Below are 22070 nucleotides of genomic sequence, written 5' to 3'. Positions count from 1 at the left end.
AACATCTTGAACTCGTGAACTCGACACCACATCCGGTCATTGACTTCCCGTGAAAATGGCGGAATCAGGGTGAAAAGTTCATTCAGGTACAAGTGAAATGCTATTTATCTTGAGTTTGTATCAGTCATGCGCTTTGGTCACTGAGACATGAGATACTGACCAAACAGTGTGTGACGGGATATATGTTGTGAAACACCGCGATCACATGAAAACTTGATTGGATTACTTAAGTATCAACGTTTTACTTTCTAAAAAAGTGTTGATTCGGATTATTGGCAAAAGATCAATTTGACATATTGTATAAGCCTAAAGCTTGTATGTTAAAACTTAACGTTTGATTGTGATATGTGTCTTAAAAGTGTTCGTGGTGTGTTTTAAATGTGAGGATATAAGAAATGATGTTTGACCAGGAGTATTTGATTTAAGATGAGTTGAAAATCCAAGACAGAAACCATATTGGCAGATTAAGTTATGATGTGTCGGTAGTACACACCGGCAGACATTTGCTGATCATTAACAGGTAATTGTGTTAATCAATTTTAATCGGTGTTCTTTGATGTTTTAAAGTTCAGCAAGCCCCCTAAAAGATGGAATATTCATGATCAACCAAATCTCAACCCCTTGAAAAGCAATATTTAAAGACCATAATTTGGCAATTAAACATCATAACTGAGATTAACAATTAGGATATAATGAACTTGTACTTTTATGTCTTTAATCATCTCCCTCATTCAGCCGTATCATCTGACACAGTGGAAGCTAAGTGGAAGCATTCAAGTCTGCTGCTATCCCTGTGTCATACCTGTCTTCAACATTCTAAATCTGTACCCTGTAATTGGTTTCATCTATATATGTCATAAATCTAAAAAATAACTCTTATTCTCTTGTACATTTCACAGCGCATAGCACGTAATCTTTAGTTTATGTGAAGGATTGCTATTATCCATAATAAGAAGAATTATTAAAATTGCACAAAACAACATTTAGTTAGTCTGTTATAAGGCATTCAGTTTGTTCCATGAAAACATGAAATGGATTTGCAGTATGTCAATCTCTTTTGCAACCCCTACTAAATGCTACAAAATAACATATGAGGTCATGTAAAGTTTAATTTCTATAGATTTAATTGTTAAATTCTGAATTTCTAAAACTCATGCTATCATTCGGAGCATTCATCTGGGTCGCAAATTATTAAGGACCATTGGCATGATGACATGTTAAAAACCAAGTGAACTGTTTTCATTGCCTTAATGCTTTATTATTAAAATTACATTATTATCTACCTTTATAATAACTAAAATTCCTTCAGTATATCCAATTACATCATTTTATTCCTATGCTAAATTGGGGTCTTCCAATATGACTCTTGGAAAGGGGAGTTGAAATTCAGGGTGACTATGAAACCATCTTTTAGGGGCCTTGTTGAACTTTGAATTGTTACAGTACAGACTTGTGTAATTGTTGTCCAGACTATCTCTCCTTGAAGGGTGTTCGGTTGGCACATGTGGATATATAGCACACCAATTTTCACCAATCAAGACATCTCGGGTACAATCCACAAGGGTATGGTCATGGGGTCACCTGTCCGACCATGTGGGTTTTCTCCAGAAACTTTTGTTTCCTTCCACATGAAGACCCACTGCGCCCTGACATCAGGGCCAACAAGAAAGATTAATATATATTGATATAACTCAACTTGTGTATGTTTTTAATCTCTTCAAATGGGGATAGTCGATCTCCACCCAGTCAAACATTTTTAAAGAGGAGATAATATAAGGTAGTCAGTGTGACAGTTATTTCGGACTAAGACTAGCTGCAGTACATATTCTGTCAATCAATAACTGTAAAAGTATAGCATATGGTTAAAGTGGGTGTTATCTACATACCGGGTATATCTTATTCATCATTTATCAATAACTCTATTTGATAAATAGAGCAGACACAATCACCTACAATTTACATATACATGTACATATTGCGGAACAAAATATTTACTTGGAAAAAGATGTATTGTTGTAGATTCATCATTGTTCATGTTGTTTTAATAATATATGTAAACTCAGTGTTAGTTACAACAATGGGATGAGACAGATTGTGAAAATGTGGATTATGAACTAACTACATTTATACCTATACCTACTAATTAGCTATACAATGGTCATGATCATCATGAAAGGTTGAATTGTGGCTATTAAATTGTACATGAACTGATATACAAAGTACATGAAAGAAATCTATGATCTTTCCAGCATTTTCATAAGTATGCACATGGCCATCACACATGACAAAAACATATTTTTACTTGCTTATGTATTGTTATGGGGCCTAAACTGGTCCAACAGACTATAGTTATAATCAAAAGTTGATATTAGTCTTTTATGTTAGGTAACTATATATGATATATATATAGCTAATTATATTACTGTACTGTACTTTTGTTTCCTGTACATGTACAGGAAACAAAAATAAATATTGATTTATCATTGCCATTAATTTGGACTGTCAACTCTGACTAGGGCATATCTAATAATTTCATCTTTATTATTCATTTGTCTTGAGTTACTAATTACTAAAAATTCTTGCCAAATACCATATTCCGACACGGCAGGTGTATGACGCAAATAAACTTAGAAATTCAGAAATTTACACAGGTATTTGCAGTCTATCATGGTGTTCATCTTATATATGCATGCACATTATGAAATTGCATTGATCAACATTCTTTTATCTAGTTTATCAAAATATTCAAATGATATTTTTGGTAGGTCCATTTTGACATTTTACAAAAAATTCTTATGGTCAGGCCTTGTATATACATATGTAAGTAATGTGCACTTTAGCAGATCATATGAAGATCACGTACAGTAGCCAATTATTTACAGTAACAAATTTTATCTGGGATAATAAATGGCAAGAAATTGATAAAATAAATTCATTTGTTATGGACCTAAGATCTGTCGCTGTTGGGGCAGTATCAATGATAGGTTGAAGAGGCCGACCACAGTGCAGCGTACAGCCTACATTGTGCTATTTTGCAGTTGGCTATTTCGCCATTGTTTACCTGGATTTGATTGTGCTCCATTCCTATTTAGGGAACAAAAGTTGTCCCCTAGTTGACTTGGAGTTGTATAAATGCTCTCCATGTTGCAGGCCTCCTGACCCCTGATACCATACCCCTACTGTCAGTCGACACAATAGGATGATCCCCGAGCATTAATTGCCATAATAATTAATGCTCGGGGATCATTAATTGCCATAATAACAATGATTTAGTACAGGTATTTAATGTCTGTTTTAGTATACATTTAGTAGTACATTGTAGTAGCTAAGGTAAAACAGCAGGCCAGTCATTGCTCAGGGATACTGTCGGTAGAACTATATATATAATATAAACTTTATTTATTTTACAACAATTATGGAACAAGTTAATTAGTTCAGCTTATATTAATCACTCATGTGGGTGCTGATGTTAGCGCGCAGGGATCTTATTGTGGGAGGAAATTAAACTGTCGAAAACCCACGTGGTTGGGCAGATGACCCCCATGACATTTCACTTCTGATTGGGGAATCAAGCTTTGGCTGCCTTGGTGAAAGGCAAGTGCACTTTCCACTGCGCCACCCAACCATCCTGTGGATTGAAGCGGAGGGAAGTGATTTCTCTAAAATCCAAAAAGTAAATGAGTAATTGGATGTTTGTGAAACACACAGTTGATCATTATTATGTTATTATCTAATTAGCACTTTATATTATATACAGTAAAATCTTGTAATATTTGTATCAATTGATTTTGTTTAGCAAAATGTTAGCATTAAAAATAGATTTGGTGATATTTAGATGAAAAGTATTTGAGAGAATTAAAGCCTGCAGCTGGTGGGCAGGTTAACGTTGCACAGATTTTCAAAATGTGTCTGTAGGCTATACTTTTAATATGACCGACTACCAAACTAGACAAAAAAGGAAGTATTGATGACATCACAATGTGTACATGTGCTATCAAATTTAAAATTAACACTAGTTTTAAAGAACCCTTAATCTGGAAACTCTTCCAAAAGATCTATGAAAGCGTTTAATACTATTTCAGCAATTTTTGGGACACAGATGTTTGAGTTCTGGATTCATGTACAATAGTACATGTTTTTCCTGTGAAATTCAAGAACTTTTTGAGAACTCATTATATCTCTTAAAAATGGGACTTATCAAAATTTGGAAATAACTGAAGTTCAGAATAGGCCTGATAATGTCTATGCAAATCAATGACTATTTGTTGAAAGATTATAGTTTGCTTATAATTATTATTTCAAATTCAAGGAATACTGAAGATGCCTTTGTCTTTGTTATAGTATTTATGGTAATTATTATATTATGAATATGACACTGTCTGATGAAGTAATATCTTGACAGTGTCTCACATGCACCGGTACCCACATGTCTAGGGTTTCGGGTTATTATACTCCGACTCACCACCTTGACCAGGCCTAGGAGTACCCATCCAAGTGACCCTCACCCCATGGTTTTACTGCTGTGGGTACAGAAAACCATATACAGTTCAGCCGCTGTTGACCATGATGGTAGTTATATGTAGAAGTAAATGACTTAGTTTGACTGTAGATATTGATCTATATCTACATATCTACATATATGTACGTTACTGATCACGATCAGTGGCATACAAAATCAGGCAAGTACACAATCTTTCAAATTTTATGTTGTGTTCTTAAATTTATTTGATTAACTACACTAATTCAAAGTCATAAAACACAAAATTTCTGATCGCAGAAGGTGTATATGTGTTTTTCTGGTTCTTTACAGAATGTAAAAGTGAAGTCACAGGATGAAGAATTTCGTGTCCTTCCTGTGCCAGCGTGAGCTTGGACGTACAACCAAATGCTGGAAACAGACAAAACAGGCAGAGGAATGTCTGGAGAAACACGCCTGTACGCCAGAGGTCAACCAGGTATAACAATATACATTATCACTTAATCAATGCTAAATATGTATTTTATGTAAATATATATATATATGTAGACTATGAAATTGGCATTAGCTAAAGTCATGAAGTTAAGGAAATTAAAAAGCACTGGTGTATTTGCTAAGAATGTTTTGTTAGCATGCCCGTGTAGCAGAGCTGATCTGTTCATGTGTTGATAGATGGTGACCAGGTTGAATTGCTAAATTGGTTAGAGCGTCCGCCTAAAGTTTGAGATCCCTAGTACGAATCCCAAACTGGCCATTACACTTTTCCTATCATGTTACTTATGTATTTATAGTAGAATGAGCTGTGATAAATTCTTTGTATCTGGAATGGATGCTCTGATTTTATGTAACATATAAATAGGGTAATAAAGATATTTAATATTTCCCTAACAGTACACATGTCTACGTGTATCTTCTGTTTTCAGCCCTGTGCACTCTCTGGACAAGTAAGAGCAACATTCTTGATGGATTTCAGCCCAGATGGGTGAGTGCAATTCAGACTAGAGGCATAGATAAATATATATATATATATAATAATTCATGACTTTTTGGATTCATTTAATGGCTAAATTTGACTCCTTTTGGCATAAATATGAAAAATCCCAATCTGGATTATTGTGTCTTTCAATTTTCCCAATAATTCCAAAGCCCAGTTACCGAAAAAATATTTGGTAATCTGATAATGGTAATAACAACCCTAAAGTCTGATGGGCTAATGATCGAGCTACATGAAAATGGTGTCTAACAATTCAAATGGAGCATTATTATAATGAACAACATTGGACAGAAACCATTTCATCGGAAATTTCCAAGACAGGCTGGTAGATTTTCGGGGGACTGGTTCTATTTATAAACCTCATTCACCCCTGAAGACGCATTTGAACTCTTCTAATTCAATAGTTGGAATAGCTCACTATGAAATTTCAGGGGTGAATGAGTTAAATGTACATGTGTAGTGCATTAATTGAGACAAGCTATTGTGCTGTCAGCCTGTACTAGCTGGGATATGTAGGCTACAGTATATATGTGTATGGGGTTGTGTATTATATAGAGCTGACCTTGATATATAGAAGTAGGTATATACATGTACATAGGTTGTAAATAAAGATGTCAGGATGACCAATATGTGACCTCTCTGTGTTAAACATGACACCATTATCAGGTGTAATAAATTAGGCAACTACCTACTGAGGCCAAAGAAAAAAATATTATGTTTTCTTATTTTTCGCTCTCAAAAAGTAATGAGTAGGTGTACGTACATGTATGTCAGTAGGAAAAACAACTTCTAAATTTCAAAATACTGATGTTGTTTAAAAATATGATGTGCAAATACCTAGGTATATATAAATATCAGACTTTATTAGTGATTTTCGAAAATTTAACCCAAAATGTTTGGTTAGGCACCAAAACTTACAGTGTAAGTACTAGTATTGACAGCAGAAACACTGGTTGTGTTAGCAGGGAAGCAGAAACAAGGATCTGTTTGGTTCTAATGACATTAATGTATTCTGTATACTGTACATGTTCACTAGGTAAGCTGTATAATTACACATATGTACATGATAGCCTGCTATGTAATCAATATACTGTAGTAATTAGCCTTCACAGAGACCTCCATTTGCATGATACAATTATATATTGGCTTAGATAAAGCTTCTTTAGACATGAAGGTATACAAACCTTGATTAATTTTCAGTAGACAATATGTTTCGCAGGTTTATTATCCCCCACTTAATGTAATTAGTGGGAGATATATACAAACAGGTTCTGTCAATGTGTGAATCCATCTGTCTGGTAAAATCTACTAAAAAAACTTGCAAAAATAACTCCACAATACTTTATATGCACATCATTCCAGTAGTCTTGTGGTGTCGCTGGCAGTGGACAGTTTTTATTTTTGATATTTCCCTGTACAATGTATCATGATATGGTAGCAAGTAGCCAGAAACGAAAAATTTGTTGCTTCCACAGAAGATCTCAGAAACTGTTCGTGATAACTCTGCAAAATCTTTTAACAACATGAATCTAACTTGCCTTTTGGAAAAGGGTATTTATATTATTGATAAATTTCCTGTTAGCATAGAAACTAATAGCCAGATATACAAATTTGTCGTTTCCAAAGCATATCTCAAGAATTTTATGAGATAATAAAACTTACTATTAAAATCATTCACCCCTGAAGTTTTATAATGCACTATTCCAACCTTTGAAATGGAACAGTTCAAATGAGTCTTCAGGAATGAATGAGTTAAAATCATACTTGCCTGTATAGAAGTGCCTTTAGCTTTTACTATTGGAGTGTTTTCAGGGTTTTTTCTTCAAATTTTTCATGTTGAGAAACTTACATGTAGGCCTATTGGAAAATATCAAATTGTCCAAAAAGTACTTGCAATGCCCCCTATTGAAGAAAATAATAAATGTTCTGTAGTATGCATGCCAACAGTTGAGGCTGCTAAATGTTATTTATCAATTAAATTGGGACAAAAAGTAAGATTTAAGGAAAAAAGGGTGAAAAATCAAAAGTGGGGAATTGGCAATGTAAGCATATATATATGTGTACTATATAAGTTAGTTTACTATCTTATATAAATAGAGAAACTGCTACCGTATACACTATCATAGATATCTGACCACTTTAAAGGTCAAGGGCACCCTCTGTCTGGACAGATAGGTCAGTTCGTTGCATAATCATTTCCTGGACTGGTTTGATAGACATATGGTCAAGCTGTCCTTGCTGTAACATGACTCTGGCCTCTGGCCATATAACTGACCATTACATATACTGTCCATTGTAATGTTGTGTAATATATAAGGGCCAGTTTTATATATTTGTATATGTTGGTAGTCCTAAAGTACAGCACATACAGCTAATTAGAAATTAATGATAAGCTAAACAAATGTATTTACAGCTCATGCATAGTGGTGGAGCTTTGATGGATCAAAATGATAAAATCTAGCCTATACTATTGTTGACTTAAGTCATTTATAAAGCTGATTCTGACAATGAAGCACTATTCTTGTGGGATTAAAATGATACCTGTTATATGTTACAAGGAAACTTTACCTGGTAGATTGATTGTTTCTGTCACATTGTAACACTTCTGTATTACCTGAGAAAATGTACACAAAGAGTTTGTCTGTGTTTTAGGAATAACCACCTTCCCTAAGCTCAACAAAATTGATAGCATACTGAAACATCTAAATCCACATTTCTTCATGTTTTCCCCTAGAATTTAAGGTTTTCTGAAATCCACTTTATGTACAAGAAAAATCTGGTAACACAATGACTGTTGTACAGGAAGCACACTAAAAGCTTAAGGCCCACATTATCATTTTAGTTTTACAAACACTGCTTCAAACTTTTTAGTTTACCATCTAAATATAACTTACTTTTAGTGGGAGTGTTGTGTGATGACGAAAAAAACGGAATGATATGCACCCACGGTACATAGGTTTAAAATACATACACAGTACTTGCCAACCTTTGAAATTTCCTTGAGGAGATTCCGCATGCTCAAAATAAGGGTAAAACATCGAGGGGAATAGGGGTCTCCCTCCTAAAAAGGGAGAGTTGGCAGGTATATGATAAGATATGTCGTCAGTGGTTTTAAGTCCTTTTTTAGTCAGAAAAGTTGTTGCCAACTTCCCAAAGGTGTCATCTTCAAGACAGAATTAATCTAAAAGGGGTAAGCAGTCTGTTCTTGAATTTTATAAATTTACAAATGACTGGATACCTGTTCGTTTTCATATAATATCCAATTATATATGGTATGTAAACAGGAAAATGTACAGAAGAGTTTAATAACAGTCTCTTATTTTTTTTCGTAGCTGTCAAATAAGAAAATGTATGAAATTTTATTGAATCTCAGAGATTGATACTATAGCATTAATTTTCATAATAATTTCAATTTCTTGAAAATAGACTGTTTGGAAAAATTACAGGAAGTTAAAAACTTAGTCTGAACATTTTAGTTATACAATACTTTTACCATAATAATATAGACAATGACCTCACAACAAAAATCTTCAGTTTTTAGAAAGTAGAATGTCATTCAAATTTTTGCTCCAATGTTCTCAAGATTAATTATGGCAATGCATATCTGGAGTGAGTTGCAGGCAGACATGGGACTGGACAAATGATCAGTCCATTATACAAATATGCAGCTTGTAAAATACCATTGTGTGAATCACAGTGGGGGTAGCCCAAATCAGACTGGTCATTCAGGGTCCACGCCATGTCCAGGTCATTTTAGGCTATGAACTGTGTCTGAACCTGCAGGCCGCTAGTGTAAGGTGAGGGGCCTAGTGACATGTTGACCAGTAGTGGTCAGAAGTTAATTTGAGCTCTGAATCAATACAAGGTATTGAGATGGTCAGCTGGTCATTCCTTGCTAGTCTCACCTATCACCTTGTGGTGTGTTTAGGACTGGTTAGGAGTCGGGACAGGAAGCCTAAAACTGCTGAATTCAAGTCACCTCCAGGGCCTCAATTAAATTAATTAGCTTCCCACTAATGAATAGATACAGCTTTTAAAGGAAGTGGCCACACATTAATTTGTTGTAACCTGTCATTTTGATGGATAAAGCAGCTTCTGTGATCGTTACAGGGATGTTTATTTACACTTGTTCCGTTCACACTTTCATGTACATCTGATAAAAGGGTCAAAGCAGTTAATTTCAGTAAAATAAAGAAAATCTGCAGTTTGATTACATCATTAAAATAAACACAAGTTCTCTCTTGTTTCTATAACATATTTAGTATTAAGCAATCAAACAGTCGATAAATGTCCTGAACATGTAATCACTATAAGATTTTTACAAGACTTGCAGTGTTGTTCCTAACCCCTGACTATAGTCATAANTGATTACATCATTAAAATAAACACAAGTTCTCTCTTGTTTCTATAATATATTTAGTATTAAGCAATCAAACAGTCGATAAATGTCTTGAACATGTTATGTGAATGGTACAGGAACCTGTGGTAAAAGGTAGAAAATCACTGAAAGATTATTACAAGACTTGCAGTGTTGTTCCTAACCCCTGACTATAGTCGTAGTTGTGTCCTCCCCCTGCTATCCTAGCATCAGCCATATCCCCGAGGACTAATACTGAGGTTGTGTCCTCCCCCTGATATCCTAGCATCAGCCTTATCCCCGAGGACTAATACTGGGGTTGTGTCCTCCCCCTGATATCCTAGCATCAGCCATATCCCCGAGGACTAATACTGAGGTTGTGTCCTCCCCCTGATATCCTATCATCAGCCATATCCCCTAGGACTAATGCTGAGGTTGTGTCCTCCCCCTGCTATCCTATCATCACCCATATCCCCTAGGACTAATGCTGGGGTTGTGTCCTCCCCCTGCTATCTTAGCATCAGCCTTATCCCCGAGGACTAATACTGGGGTTGTGTCCTCCCCCTGATATCCTAGCATCAGCCTTATCCCCGACGACTAATACTGGGGTTGTGTCCTCCCCCTGCTATCCTAGCATCAGCCTTATCCCCTAGGACTAATACTGAGGTTGTGTCCTCCCCCTGATATCCTAGCATCAGCCTTATCCCCGACGACTAATACTGGGGTTGTGTCCTCCCCCTGCTATCCTAGCATCAGCCATATCCCCTAGGACTAATGCTGGGGTTGTGTCCTCCCCCTGCTATCCTAGCATCAGCCATATCCCCGAGGACTAATACTGAGTTTGTGTCCTCCCCCTGATATCCTAGCATCAGCCTTATCCCCGACGACTAATACTGGGGTTGTGTCCTCCCCCTGCTATCCTATCATCAGCCATATCCCCTAGGACTAATGCTGAGGTTGTGTCCTCCCCCTGCTATCCTATCATCAGCCATATCCCCTAGGACTAATACTGAGGTTGAGATACCAGATAAACTCATGAACCCACTCCAAGTCTGATGGTGCTAATTCAATCTGACCTGTCATCGCCTCCACTGAATATGTTGATCATTGAGTTAGCAATGTGTGACAGTTATTGTACCAGGATGGACAAGACAAGCATTCTTTATCACTTCCTTGCTTTTCCCCTTCTCCCCATCATATCCACTTCTCCCCCTTCCCTGTCAACTTCTCCCCCCTCCCTATCAACTACTCTCCCTCCCTGTCAACTTCTCCCCCTTATATCCACTTCTCCCCCTTCCCTATCAACTTCTCCCCCTTCCTATCAACTTCTCCCCCTCCCTATCAACTTCTCCCCCTCCCTATCAACTTCTCCCCCTCCCTATCAACTTCTCCCCCTCCCTATCAACTTCTCTCCCTCTCTTTCATTTTCTCCCTCCCTATCAACTTCTCCCCCTCCCTGTCCACTTCTCCCCCTCCCTATCAACTTCTCTCCCTCTCTTTCATTTTCTCCCTCNTATCCTATCATCAGCCATATCCCCTAGGACTAATACTGAGGTTGTGTCCTCCCCCTGTTATCCTATCATCAGCCATATCCCCTAAGACTAATGCTGAGGTTGTGTCCTCCCCCTGTTATCCTATCATCAGCCATATCACCTAGGACTAATACTGAGGTTGTGTCCTCCCCCTGCTATCCTATCAGCAGCCATATCCCCTAGGACTAATGCTGGGGTTGTGTCATCCCCCTGCTATCCTATCATCAGCCATATCCCCTAAGACTAATACTGGGGTTGTGTCCTCACCCTGTTATCCTATCATCAGCCATATCCCCTAGGACTAATGCTGGGGTTGTGTCCTCCCCCTGCTATCCTATCATCAGCCATATCCCCTAAGACTAATACTGGGGTTGTGTCCTCCCCCTGTTATCCTATCATCAGCCATATCCCCCAGGACTAATGCTGGGGTTGTGTCCTCCCCCTGCTATCCTATCAGCAGCCATATCCCCTAGGACTAATGCTGGGGTTGTGTCCCCCCCCTGCTATCCTATCATCAGCCATATCCCCGAGGACTAATGCTGGGGTTGTGTCCTCCCCTTGCTATCTAGCATCAGCCATATCACCGAGGACTAATGCTGGGGTTGAGATACCAGATAAACTTATGAACCCACTCCAAGTCTGATGGTGCTAATTCAATCTGACCTGTCATCGCCTCCACTGAATATGTTGATCATTGAGTTAGCAATGTGTGACAGTTATTGTACCAGGATGGACAAGACGAGCATTCTTTATCACTTCCTGGCTCTTCCCCTTCTCCCTGTCAACTTCTCCCCCTCCCTGTCAACTTCTCCCCCTATATCCACTTTTCCCCTTCCCCTCCCCGTAAATTTCCTCCCCTTCCCCTCCCCGTAAATTTCCTCCCCTTCCCCTCCCCGTGAACTTCTCCCCCTCCCTGTCAACTTCTCCCACTTATATCCACTTCTTCTATCTGTCAACTTCTCCCCTCCCCCATCCCGTCAACTTCTCCCCTCCCCCATCCCGTCAACTTCTCCCCCTCCCAATCAACTTCTCCCCCTCCCTGTTAAATACTCTCCCTCCCTGTCAACTTCTCCCCCTTATATCCACTTCTTCCCCTTCCTGTCCATCTCTCCCCTTCCCTGTCCATTTCTCCCCCTCCCTGTCAACTTCTCCCCCTCCCTATCAATTTCTCACCCTTCCTGTCAACTTCTCCCCCTCCCTGTCAACTTTTCCCCATCCCTGTCCACTTCTCCCCCTCCCTATCAGCTTCTCTCCCTCCCTATCAACCTCTCCCACTCCCTATCATTTTCTCTCCGTCCCTATCATCTTCTCCCCCTCCCTGTCCATCTCTCCCCTTCCCTGTCCATCTCTCCCCCTCCCTATCAACTTCTCTCCCTCTCTTTCATTTTCTCCCTCCCTATCAACTTCTCCCCCTCCCTGTCCACTTCTCCCCCTCCCTATCAACTTCTCTCCTTCTCTTTCATTTTCTCCCTCCCTATCAACTTCTCCCCCTCCCTATCAACTTCTCTCCCTCTCTTTCATTTTCTCCCTCCCTATCAACTTCTCCCCCTCCCTGTCCACTTCTCCCCCTCCCTATCAACTTCTCTCCCTCTCTATCAGCTTCTCCACCTTTCTGTCCACTTCTCCCCCTTACTGTCCTCTTCTCCCCCTTCCTGTCCACTTCTATCCTTCCTATCCGCTACTTACTCTAGCATCCTTCTATTTCTTACCTTCTCCTTCTCATACGCTCTCCTTTTATCTTACCACACTCCCGTTTTCATACTTTTCCTTTTTCCTATTGCCATTCTATTTTTCTCCAATATCCCCTCCATTTGTAACCTTCCATCTCCCTTTCATCCTTGTCTTCCGATCTTTTATTATCTCTAATTATATATATAACTTTCTCTCTTTCCATTTTTTCCATCCCTTTATATTTATATTTATTTCCCATAATGCTTTTATTCCTCCCTCCCTGTTTTCCCTTCCTTGCCTGTTATTCTTTCTTTCCACTGCTCCTTTCTCTTTTTAAGCCTTCTTTAATTTTCTCCCTCTTCTTTTAAATTACTCATCACATTCCTGCCTCATGCGCATGCCCCTCCCTTCTTTGTCATTCTCACTTTCCCCCTCACCCCAACATATGGACTGACATGTATCATTTGTTTCTAAACTTTTCAACTGCAGTTGCCCGGTCACTATTATAATATGCACAGTTTTGTGTGTTTGACATTTAATTCGCTCTTCAACTTTTCAACTGCAGTTGTCAGGTCAGTAATGCACAGTTAATGTGTTTGAGGATGAGATTAGCCTTTCACTGGTGGCGATAATATCAACTGACCAAGTAAGCCTGTCATTGGTCGGTAGCTCTTAATGACCGATCAACACTAAAACCTCTTTCAAGGCTTCACAGAAAAACATTTAATGTCGGTGTCCAAATGTCGATAGACAATAGGAATTGAAAAGAGGCAAGAGAGAAAGAAGAAATTAAAAAGAGGCAAGCTTAAGAGAAAAAGAAGAAAAGAAAGAAAAATCTCATTCTTTAGTTGACATATATATCTGACCTATGGTTGAATGCAGAAGTGTTTTTCTACTTTATGTATTTTATAATCCGAAACCTAATGACAGTAAATATAATCAGTGGTCAGACATATATATAATCCCTCAATGTTAGACTGACCCCAGTCATATTGCTCTGCCGTGGTTTTTGTGTGTTTAAAAAGTTAGGATTCCACGATCTGGACATATACATGTACAAATGTCAAGTTGTCAATCATAAATATGTTTTCGCTGTTTATTTAACAGAGTTCTGTAAACTTGGGGTAGACTGTGTCCCAGATTTATATGATTCACATTTTGTTTCTGTGAGAGAAAAAAACTATCTTTTTTAATCTTGAAATGTCTTAGCTTCTCTAAAGGTTACACACACACAAAAACAATCTTAAAGTGCATATAAAAATGATATAGATTATAGGTTTATATGGTTATTTATCATGATATATGTACATTGTAAATATGAATAAAAGCGGCTAGATGTGAAGGTGGCTAGAATTTTTACTGGAAATGAAGGTGGCTGTATTATCACCTACCGGGTACTACACATGAAGGTGACTGAACTATTTACTGGGAAGATTAACCTTTTCACCCCTATTTAACTTTAGTAAACTCTACCATGCATTGATCTGGATGAGTCCATTATGGTTTACAGTGGTGAAGGGTTAATAAGTCTACGCATAATCATCCTGAAGACAATAAATATGTTATTCTCCTTTTCCTTTTGTGTTTAACTTGGTATTTATATAATAAATATGTATATACATGTACTGTTAATAGTATTAGATCAGGACAGATATCCTACTTGTTTCTGAAGTACATGCTGAGTATCATCAATATCAGGCATGGGATATTTAATAATAATAATAATAATGTGAGGTTCTTATATACAGCTTTATCACAACCTAGTTCGTAGGTCGTCTCAAAGCGGTTCACAAATTAATTATCGGAGGTTATAGGGACTTTGCAACCAGCCAATATCTTTCTCAACTCCCTCGGGAGCATACAGCCGATGCTGCCATTTCAGCGCTCACAGCTAGCATTCTGGAATTCTAGCACTGCCCAACCATGTACTCATTTACAGCTGAGTAAACTGGAACAAGCGGAGTAAAGTATCTTGCTCAAAGATACAACACAGTGCTGTGACGTGAGTCGAACTTGCAACCCTTCGGTCATGAGCCTGGCGTCCTACCACTAGACCACATTGCCTCCAATTTACCAAGTCATTTAGTAATTTGATGTTTTCAATCATCGACTAAGATTTTTTAACTGTAGTAGGATCAACAATCATATACCACACTGTTACCACAAAATCAATATGGGAATCCTTTCAAAATTTATCTCATCAAAATCAGATATATACATTTACGTCATCACATATGGTCACAGCTCAAAAGAAGGATGCTTAACCCTAATAAGTCTTTAAAAGCAACCCATATCACAGCCAAAATTTTGTCCAGGGCTGAACTTCTATACTATTTCACCACCTCAAGTAGCCATATGACTGAGTGTCAAGTAAAAAAGGTAGGTCACTGGCCTATACTTTGGTCCTTTGAAAATGATTGTTTGGGACATATCAATTATCTTCAATACTGTTTCACCTGATGATAAAGAAAATAGGGGAAAAGAGAGATACAACACTCCTTATGTAGAAAATGTGGTAGTGGTCTCGGGTGGATCCACAGGGGATTTACTAGTGATCCTTACTATAGAAACATAATGGGAAATAAAGGGATTCTCGACACCACAAGAACAGCTTTGTTGTATACATGTTTCGACTGCTATGCAGCCATCATCAGGACCCATAGCAGTCGAAACATGTAGACATCAAGTAACCAGATTTGGTATGCAAGTATATCTTAGAACGGTGGTGTATCAAGTACAAAAAGTAGGTCACTGTGACCTATATTTTGACATTTGACTTCAACCTTTGAATAATTTTCCAGTACTGGTCATATCTTCTATACTATTTTACCTGGAGTACAAGTACATGTTCGGATGGTAGAGTGTCAAGCACAAAAAGAAGGTCACTGTGGCCTATTCTTTGACCTTTAACCTTAACCTTTGAAACAAAATTGTCTGGGGCCTAGCTTCTATACTGTTTCCCTCGAGTAACCAGATTTAGTATGCAAGTATGTCTCGGCTGTCAGAGTGCAAAGTACAAAAAGTATGTGACCTATTTCCTAAAATAGGAGAACAGCTCGCTTTATAAAGAAATCATTATTGGTGGGGGATTATTGATTGCCTTGCAATACCTACCTTGTTCATTTTAAAATGTTATTGAAAGAACTATAACTACATATCTTTACTTATTACAGGACAAAGGTGGCGTCCACTCACGGTGACCACACAGTACGAGTGACCGAGCTGTCCACTGGTAAATGTACTCACATCCTATCTGGCCATCCTCGTACACCATGGTGCCTAGCCTTCCATCCCTCGTCCGATCAGATCCTTGCCTCCGGCTGTTTGGCAGGGGAGGTCAGGATATGGGATTTACAGGTAGGCCTTTACAACAAGTGTATAACTTTTCTAAGAAAAATCCAAATGGTAGACTTGGATCAGCCGTCTGTAGATAAAATGTGTATATAATATTTCAAAATCATTATAAACCTTTGTTGAAATCATTGCTTCATTCAGATTGGTTTGAAGAATATAAGCTATTTCAGCTTAATTTTCGCATATGTGGAAGCAATAGGCGAAATGAATGCTAACTATGTCACTTCAAAATTATATAATTAGAGATAGCTGGCACTTTGATTTTCCTGTGATCAGTTTCTGTTGATCATACCAGTATGTATTGTAAATTTATTTTATGTGTGTGTAACAGAGTTACTTATGACACCTATATTTCACTAATGAGGTCACTGAATATATATATATGTATGTAATTATAAAAATTGTACCATTTACTTTCGAGGAAGTAGTAAGCCTTAGCTTTGTGTTTGTGACAGGGCGTATGTTTGTGAAAGTACTCCAGTTTGTTACAGGGCGTATGTTTGTGAATGTACTCCATTTTTTACAGGGCGTAAGGGCGTATGTTTGTGAATGTACTCCGTTTTGGACAGGGCGTATGTTTGAGAATGTACTCTGGTTTGTGACAGGGCGTATGTTTGTGAATGTACTCTGGTTTGTGACAGGGCGTATGTTTGAGAATGTACTCTGGTTTGTGACAGGGCGTATGTTTGAGAATGTACTCTGGTTTGTGACAGGGCGTATGATTGAGAATGTACTCTGGTTTGTGACAGGGCGTATGTTTGAGAATGTACCCTGGTTTGTGACAGGGCATATGTTTGAGAATGTACTCTGGTTTGTGACCGGGCGTATAGTTTAATGACTCGTGTCCTCTATATCAGGGAGGAGGTAGTGAGGTATGGCGATGCAAGGACAGCCTGGTGATCGCCTCCATGACCTTTCACCCTATTGATCACGTGCTGGTGTTTGCTGTTGGTAACAAAATTTATTTCTGGGACTGGAACCAAACAGAACCATTTGCCTGCTGTCAGACGCTACACGAGTACGAGAGAATCAGGTAAGTTGTTAAGACTTGGACTTTTGCTGAGTAATTTTTTTCTGCAGAATGTAAAATCAGCAAAAAAATACTGCTACTTTAATAGTAGTCCTTTAACAGATGTGATACTGAATTATTGTTGCCAGGAAATACAAAAGAGGCTGTTTGACAGTCTGTCATCTGTCAAGATGTACATGTACACGTTAATTTTTGAGGTATAAATGCTTATTTTATACCTAAAGACAGGTACAATTCGACTGATCATAGTGTGCCTGTAGATTGTTTGTCATATTACTGTTTTTATATTCCTTTCTACAGACTGGTGCGATTTGACTCGGTCGGCCATTACCTTTACACAGGTATAGCCAACAACACAATGGTACAGCAGGCCAACTCGAGGATCTCGTTCATCAAGTAAGTTCTCACCTAGACCAAAGGACACTTCTATTCTTCAGATATCTATGGCTCAAACAAATTGTTATTTGCTTTCTCCGTAGTATTGAACTAAACTATGTGTTTATATAAGGTAATACTACCCAACAAGGCAACCAAGGCTCTAATGCTCTGGAAATGATGTTTAGGAATAAATTGAAAAAAATAAAAAATAAATGTTTACAAAACAGAACATGTTAAATTTCAAAATAAATCATTAAAAGTGCCCACACCTATACTGCAATTTCACAAATGATCAACTGGGAGTGAATTTCAACAGTAAAAAATGACCTCATTAATCTGAGGGATAAAAAGTACTAGGGCCTGTTCGTTTATGCGGAACAACCGGTTTGCTGTTTATAAATGTAAGAATTTCAGGTATGAATCCTGACGAACCTGCAAATGTTTATGCAGGCTTTGCAAGGCTTTGTCAAGGTTCGCCTGAAAGTCGCATCAGATTACTAGGTCCAACCTTATTTAATAAACGAACAACTGTGTTGTCCGACCGGTTTGACCGTTTAAACGAAAACAGCCCTAATGTTCTTTCTCCCCTAGACAGGCTTTGTGTTGTAATGTATGTAATTTGAACAATAAAAAGGTTTGTTTGGGTTATATCTAGGAAAAAATGTGAGTAAGTTGGTATTTTTCAAAAACATTTTCAGGTAACTCTAAACATAAAGTTATATAGCATACATTGATGTTATGTGTGTAGTCCTTGTAAATTGATGTGTGTCGTTTATACAAATATTGTATGACTTACATTGATGTTGTGTGTTGTATACAGTAATGGTGTATCTCCTACATTGATGTGTGTTGTATACAGTAATGGTGTATCCCCTACATTGTTGTTGTGTGTTGTATACAGTTATGGTGTATCGTGTATGTCCTACATCGATGTTGTGTGTTGTATACAGTTATGGTGTATCGTGTATGTCCTACATCGATGTTGTGTGTTGTATACAGTAATGGTGTATCCCCTACATTGTTGTTGTGTGTTGTATACAGTAATGGTGTATCCCCTACATTGATGTTGTGTGTTGTAGTTGTGTGTTGTATACAGTAATGGTGTATCCACTACATTGTTGTTGTGTGTTGTATACAGTTATGGTGTATCGTGTATGTCCTACATCGCTGTTGTGTGTTGTATACAGTAATGGGGTATCCCCTACATTGATGTTGTGTGTTGTAGTTGTGTGTTGTATACAGTAATGGTGTAGCTCCTACATTGATGTTGTATGTTGTATACAGTAATGGTGTATCCACTACATTGTTGTTGTGTGTTGTATACAGTTATGGTGTATCGTGTATGTCCTACCTCGATGTTGTGTGTTGTATACAGTAATTGTGTATCCCCTACATTGATGTTGTGCGTTGTATACAGTAATGGTGTATCTCCTACATTGATGTGTGTTGTATACAGTAATGGTGTATCTCCTACATTGATGTTGTATGTTGTATACAGTAATGGTGTATCCCCTACATTGTTGTTGTGTGTTGTAAACAGTAATGGTGTATGTTCTACATTGTTGTTGTGTGTTGTAAACAGTTATGGTGTATTCCTACATTGATGTTGTGTGTTTCAGTGGCAGGAACAACCCTGTAGCGCGTCCCCAGAGGACACAGAGACTCAGCAGTGTGTATAACAACCTGGTGGAGTGTTTCCGGGCTTACAGGAGGGACCGGGTCATGAACGAGGGCTCAGCTGCTGAGGGCACTAACTGTGGTAACTTTGATTATCATAGACTGTATACTGCAAAAATCTGCTGCAGTTCAACTGTCGTCTTTTTTACCCTCCATAATGAGAGTAAATTAATCATTACAGTAAATGTTATTTATCTTATTCACCCCTGAAATTTCATAATGAACTATTCCATCCTTTGAATAAGAAGAGTTCAAATGTGTCTTTAGGGGTGAATGAGTTAACAATTTAACAATTTAATATACACATAGTAATTAAATGTGAATCGCAAAATTAAGACTAGGTAAATAGGGATTTTATTGGTGAAGGGCAAAAATTTGACTTGGCAAAAGTTCCCGGTACACAGTACACACAGTACCTCAGGTACTACAAAATGTGTAAGGGATTAGATATAAAAGCATGACCTATATATAATTAATGTATGTTAACTTATCCCAAGCTATCATGAACCAGAGGGATTTCAAATAGATTTTCAGGGACCTGATTTGCATATCAGGTCCACCCATAATGATATAAACGTCAACCAAGTGAGAGTTGCAGATAGGGGATATTTTAAAAGGTGTTTTTGTATCATATTTGTTTTTCATTTTTAGGACGACTTCTTTAAAAACAATTTATCACAAATCCTGTGCACAGTGTAGACAACATGGCTTGAATTTTCATAACTTCTGTATTTTATTCATTCAAAAATATATACAAAATAAAAACTATCAATTTAACATTTATCCATTGATTCGATTCAATCATTTGGAAACAAAGTGCATTCTTATATATTTTTTCATGTCCTTTTGTCACAAAGAATTGTAAGTTTTACTATGGCTATATCATACTTTTGTTACAGAGTATACTGATGCACAGGAGAGCAGTGCTTCAAGAGAAAGGTCAAGGTCACCTGTCCATGAGGAGGGCCTGAACTTCGCCAGGCAGTATGCTGCTCGCGTTACTGAGGCAACCATGCTGCCAACTGGATCTGAGCATGAACGAAATCCATCAGAAACAGAACCAAATCCTGACAGTGATAGTGTTCCCTTTATCAATGACAGTGTGCCCCCTTTTATGGCCCCTCGTCCATTTGCTTGGAGTCCACCCCCCAGAGGGGCCTCTCAGGCTGATGAGGTTGGAGACATTATCATTGAGGAAGAAGAGGAGGAGGAAGAGGATAGGGTACAGAGGCCAGTTGATTTAGGACAGATTAACCTGAATCATAGGTCATCTGACCTACATCAGAGGTCATTCGATTTGAGTCGCAGAGTTTCAGCTCTGGCTCAAAGGGCAGATGTCTTGGGCCGAAGTGCACCTGATCGTAGCAGATTTAGATCAAGGCGAGGGGAGGTACGGCCAGTGACTGTACTGGACAGTGGTCACAACGTCCGATCCACCACTGCCACCACTGTAAACCCGGGGTTGATCGATAGGTGTAGGAACTGTACCGGGAGTAGTGTTGGGGAGAATTCCAGCTCAAACCTGGTGGCAATGGAGCGCAACAATGAAACTGGTGCGATGAATGTCCGCATGGCCACCAATCGAGAAGCCACAACAAGCATGTCAAGTGTGTTGTCTACCAGATTAGCAGATAGCAATAGAAGTGTGGCAACCCACAGAGGACTTCCAGGGTCACGTGAACCCCCTACCCTACAATCAACCCCAGTGCTGAGGACAGATTCCCACAGTGGTACAAATGGATTGGGCCAGCATGCCTCTGACTGTGATAACAGGGACTGCCAGGTGTGTGGTAACTTCAACAGGTCCCAACTTACATATGGCCGATGGGAGCCATTTGCAGGGCGAAGGTTCAGCCACGCTAGAAGTGCATTTTCACAGCCATCTCACACTTACAGGCAGCGCTATAGAAACCTGAACCCCTCCAGGGTACAGGTACATAGCTATGGACCAGCTCGGCGTCAAGGTGTAGGTGTTGCCACTTCTCAGAATCCTATTAGCACACATGTAGCAAGTTCTCAGACAAGCACAGAGACCAGCAGCTCCCCAGTACAAGTTCCAGCAGCCGAGAGTCAACCATCCAGTCAGCAAAATAGGCTAAGTTCTCTACTCCATTTGGCTAGCCAGGCACAACAAGGAATCCATATACCACCTAGCCAATTGAATCCCTTGTTACAAAGACTAAGTGACAGTAGTTTACCGCAAGATTCTAGCACTGGTGACCGGCTCACCAGTCAGAACGTTGATGGAAATGCTGTGTTGCAAACACAAGGTGATAGTTACGTGGCAACAAATCAGGACAGTAGCCAATCAAATTCTGTGTTACAAACTCATAGTGATAATAATAATAACGACCAATCAGAGACTTCAGAACATACAAGTTCTGGTGATAATAACAATGGCCAAGGGTACCGAGCAATACAGGACAACTTTGCGACGATAACAGCCCGTATTGAACGCGAGATGGATGAGCTTGATCGTCGAATTACCTCCCTTAGAAACAGCTTTCATGAGAGTATACAACAGTTGCAGCAGGACAGGGATACCTACCTGATATCTAGACAGTCCCTGTCACCTTCACAGGACTCCCAGGAGACAGCGG

General features: G+C 38.7%; 1 protein-coding gene across 1 annotated transcript in view; it reads left to right on the top strand.

Annotated features, from left to right (window-relative positions):
* Nucleotides 1–31: 31 nt before the first annotated feature.
* LOC110459058 (activating molecule in BECN1-regulated autophagy protein 1-like) overlaps nt 32–22070 on the top strand; it is a 29747-nt gene continuing 7708 nt past the window's right edge. The window contains exons 1-8 of the mRNA XM_021511106.1: nt 32–520; nt 4811–4955; nt 5401–5459; nt 16205–16388; nt 17243–17418; nt 17716–17811; nt 19413–19552; nt 20370–22066. Coding sequence (XP_021366781.1) covers nt 4833–4955; nt 5401–5459; nt 16205–16388; nt 17243–17418; nt 17716–17811; nt 19413–19552; nt 20370–22066 — 2475 coding nt within the window. The 5' untranslated portion in view covers nt 32–520; nt 4811–4832. The remainder of the gene's footprint in view (nt 521–4810; nt 4956–5400; nt 5460–16204; nt 16389–17242; nt 17419–17715; nt 17812–19412; nt 19553–20369; nt 22067–22070) is intronic.

This window comes from Mizuhopecten yessoensis, unplaced genomic scaffold, assembly GCF_002113885.1.
Source record: "Mizuhopecten yessoensis strain PY_sf001 unplaced genomic scaffold, ASM211388v2 scaffold9963, whole genome shotgun sequence".
Lineage (NCBI taxonomy): Eukaryota > Metazoa > Mollusca > Bivalvia > Pectinida > Pectinidae > Mizuhopecten > Mizuhopecten yessoensis.
This window is presented reverse-complemented; position numbering and strand designations above follow the sequence as displayed.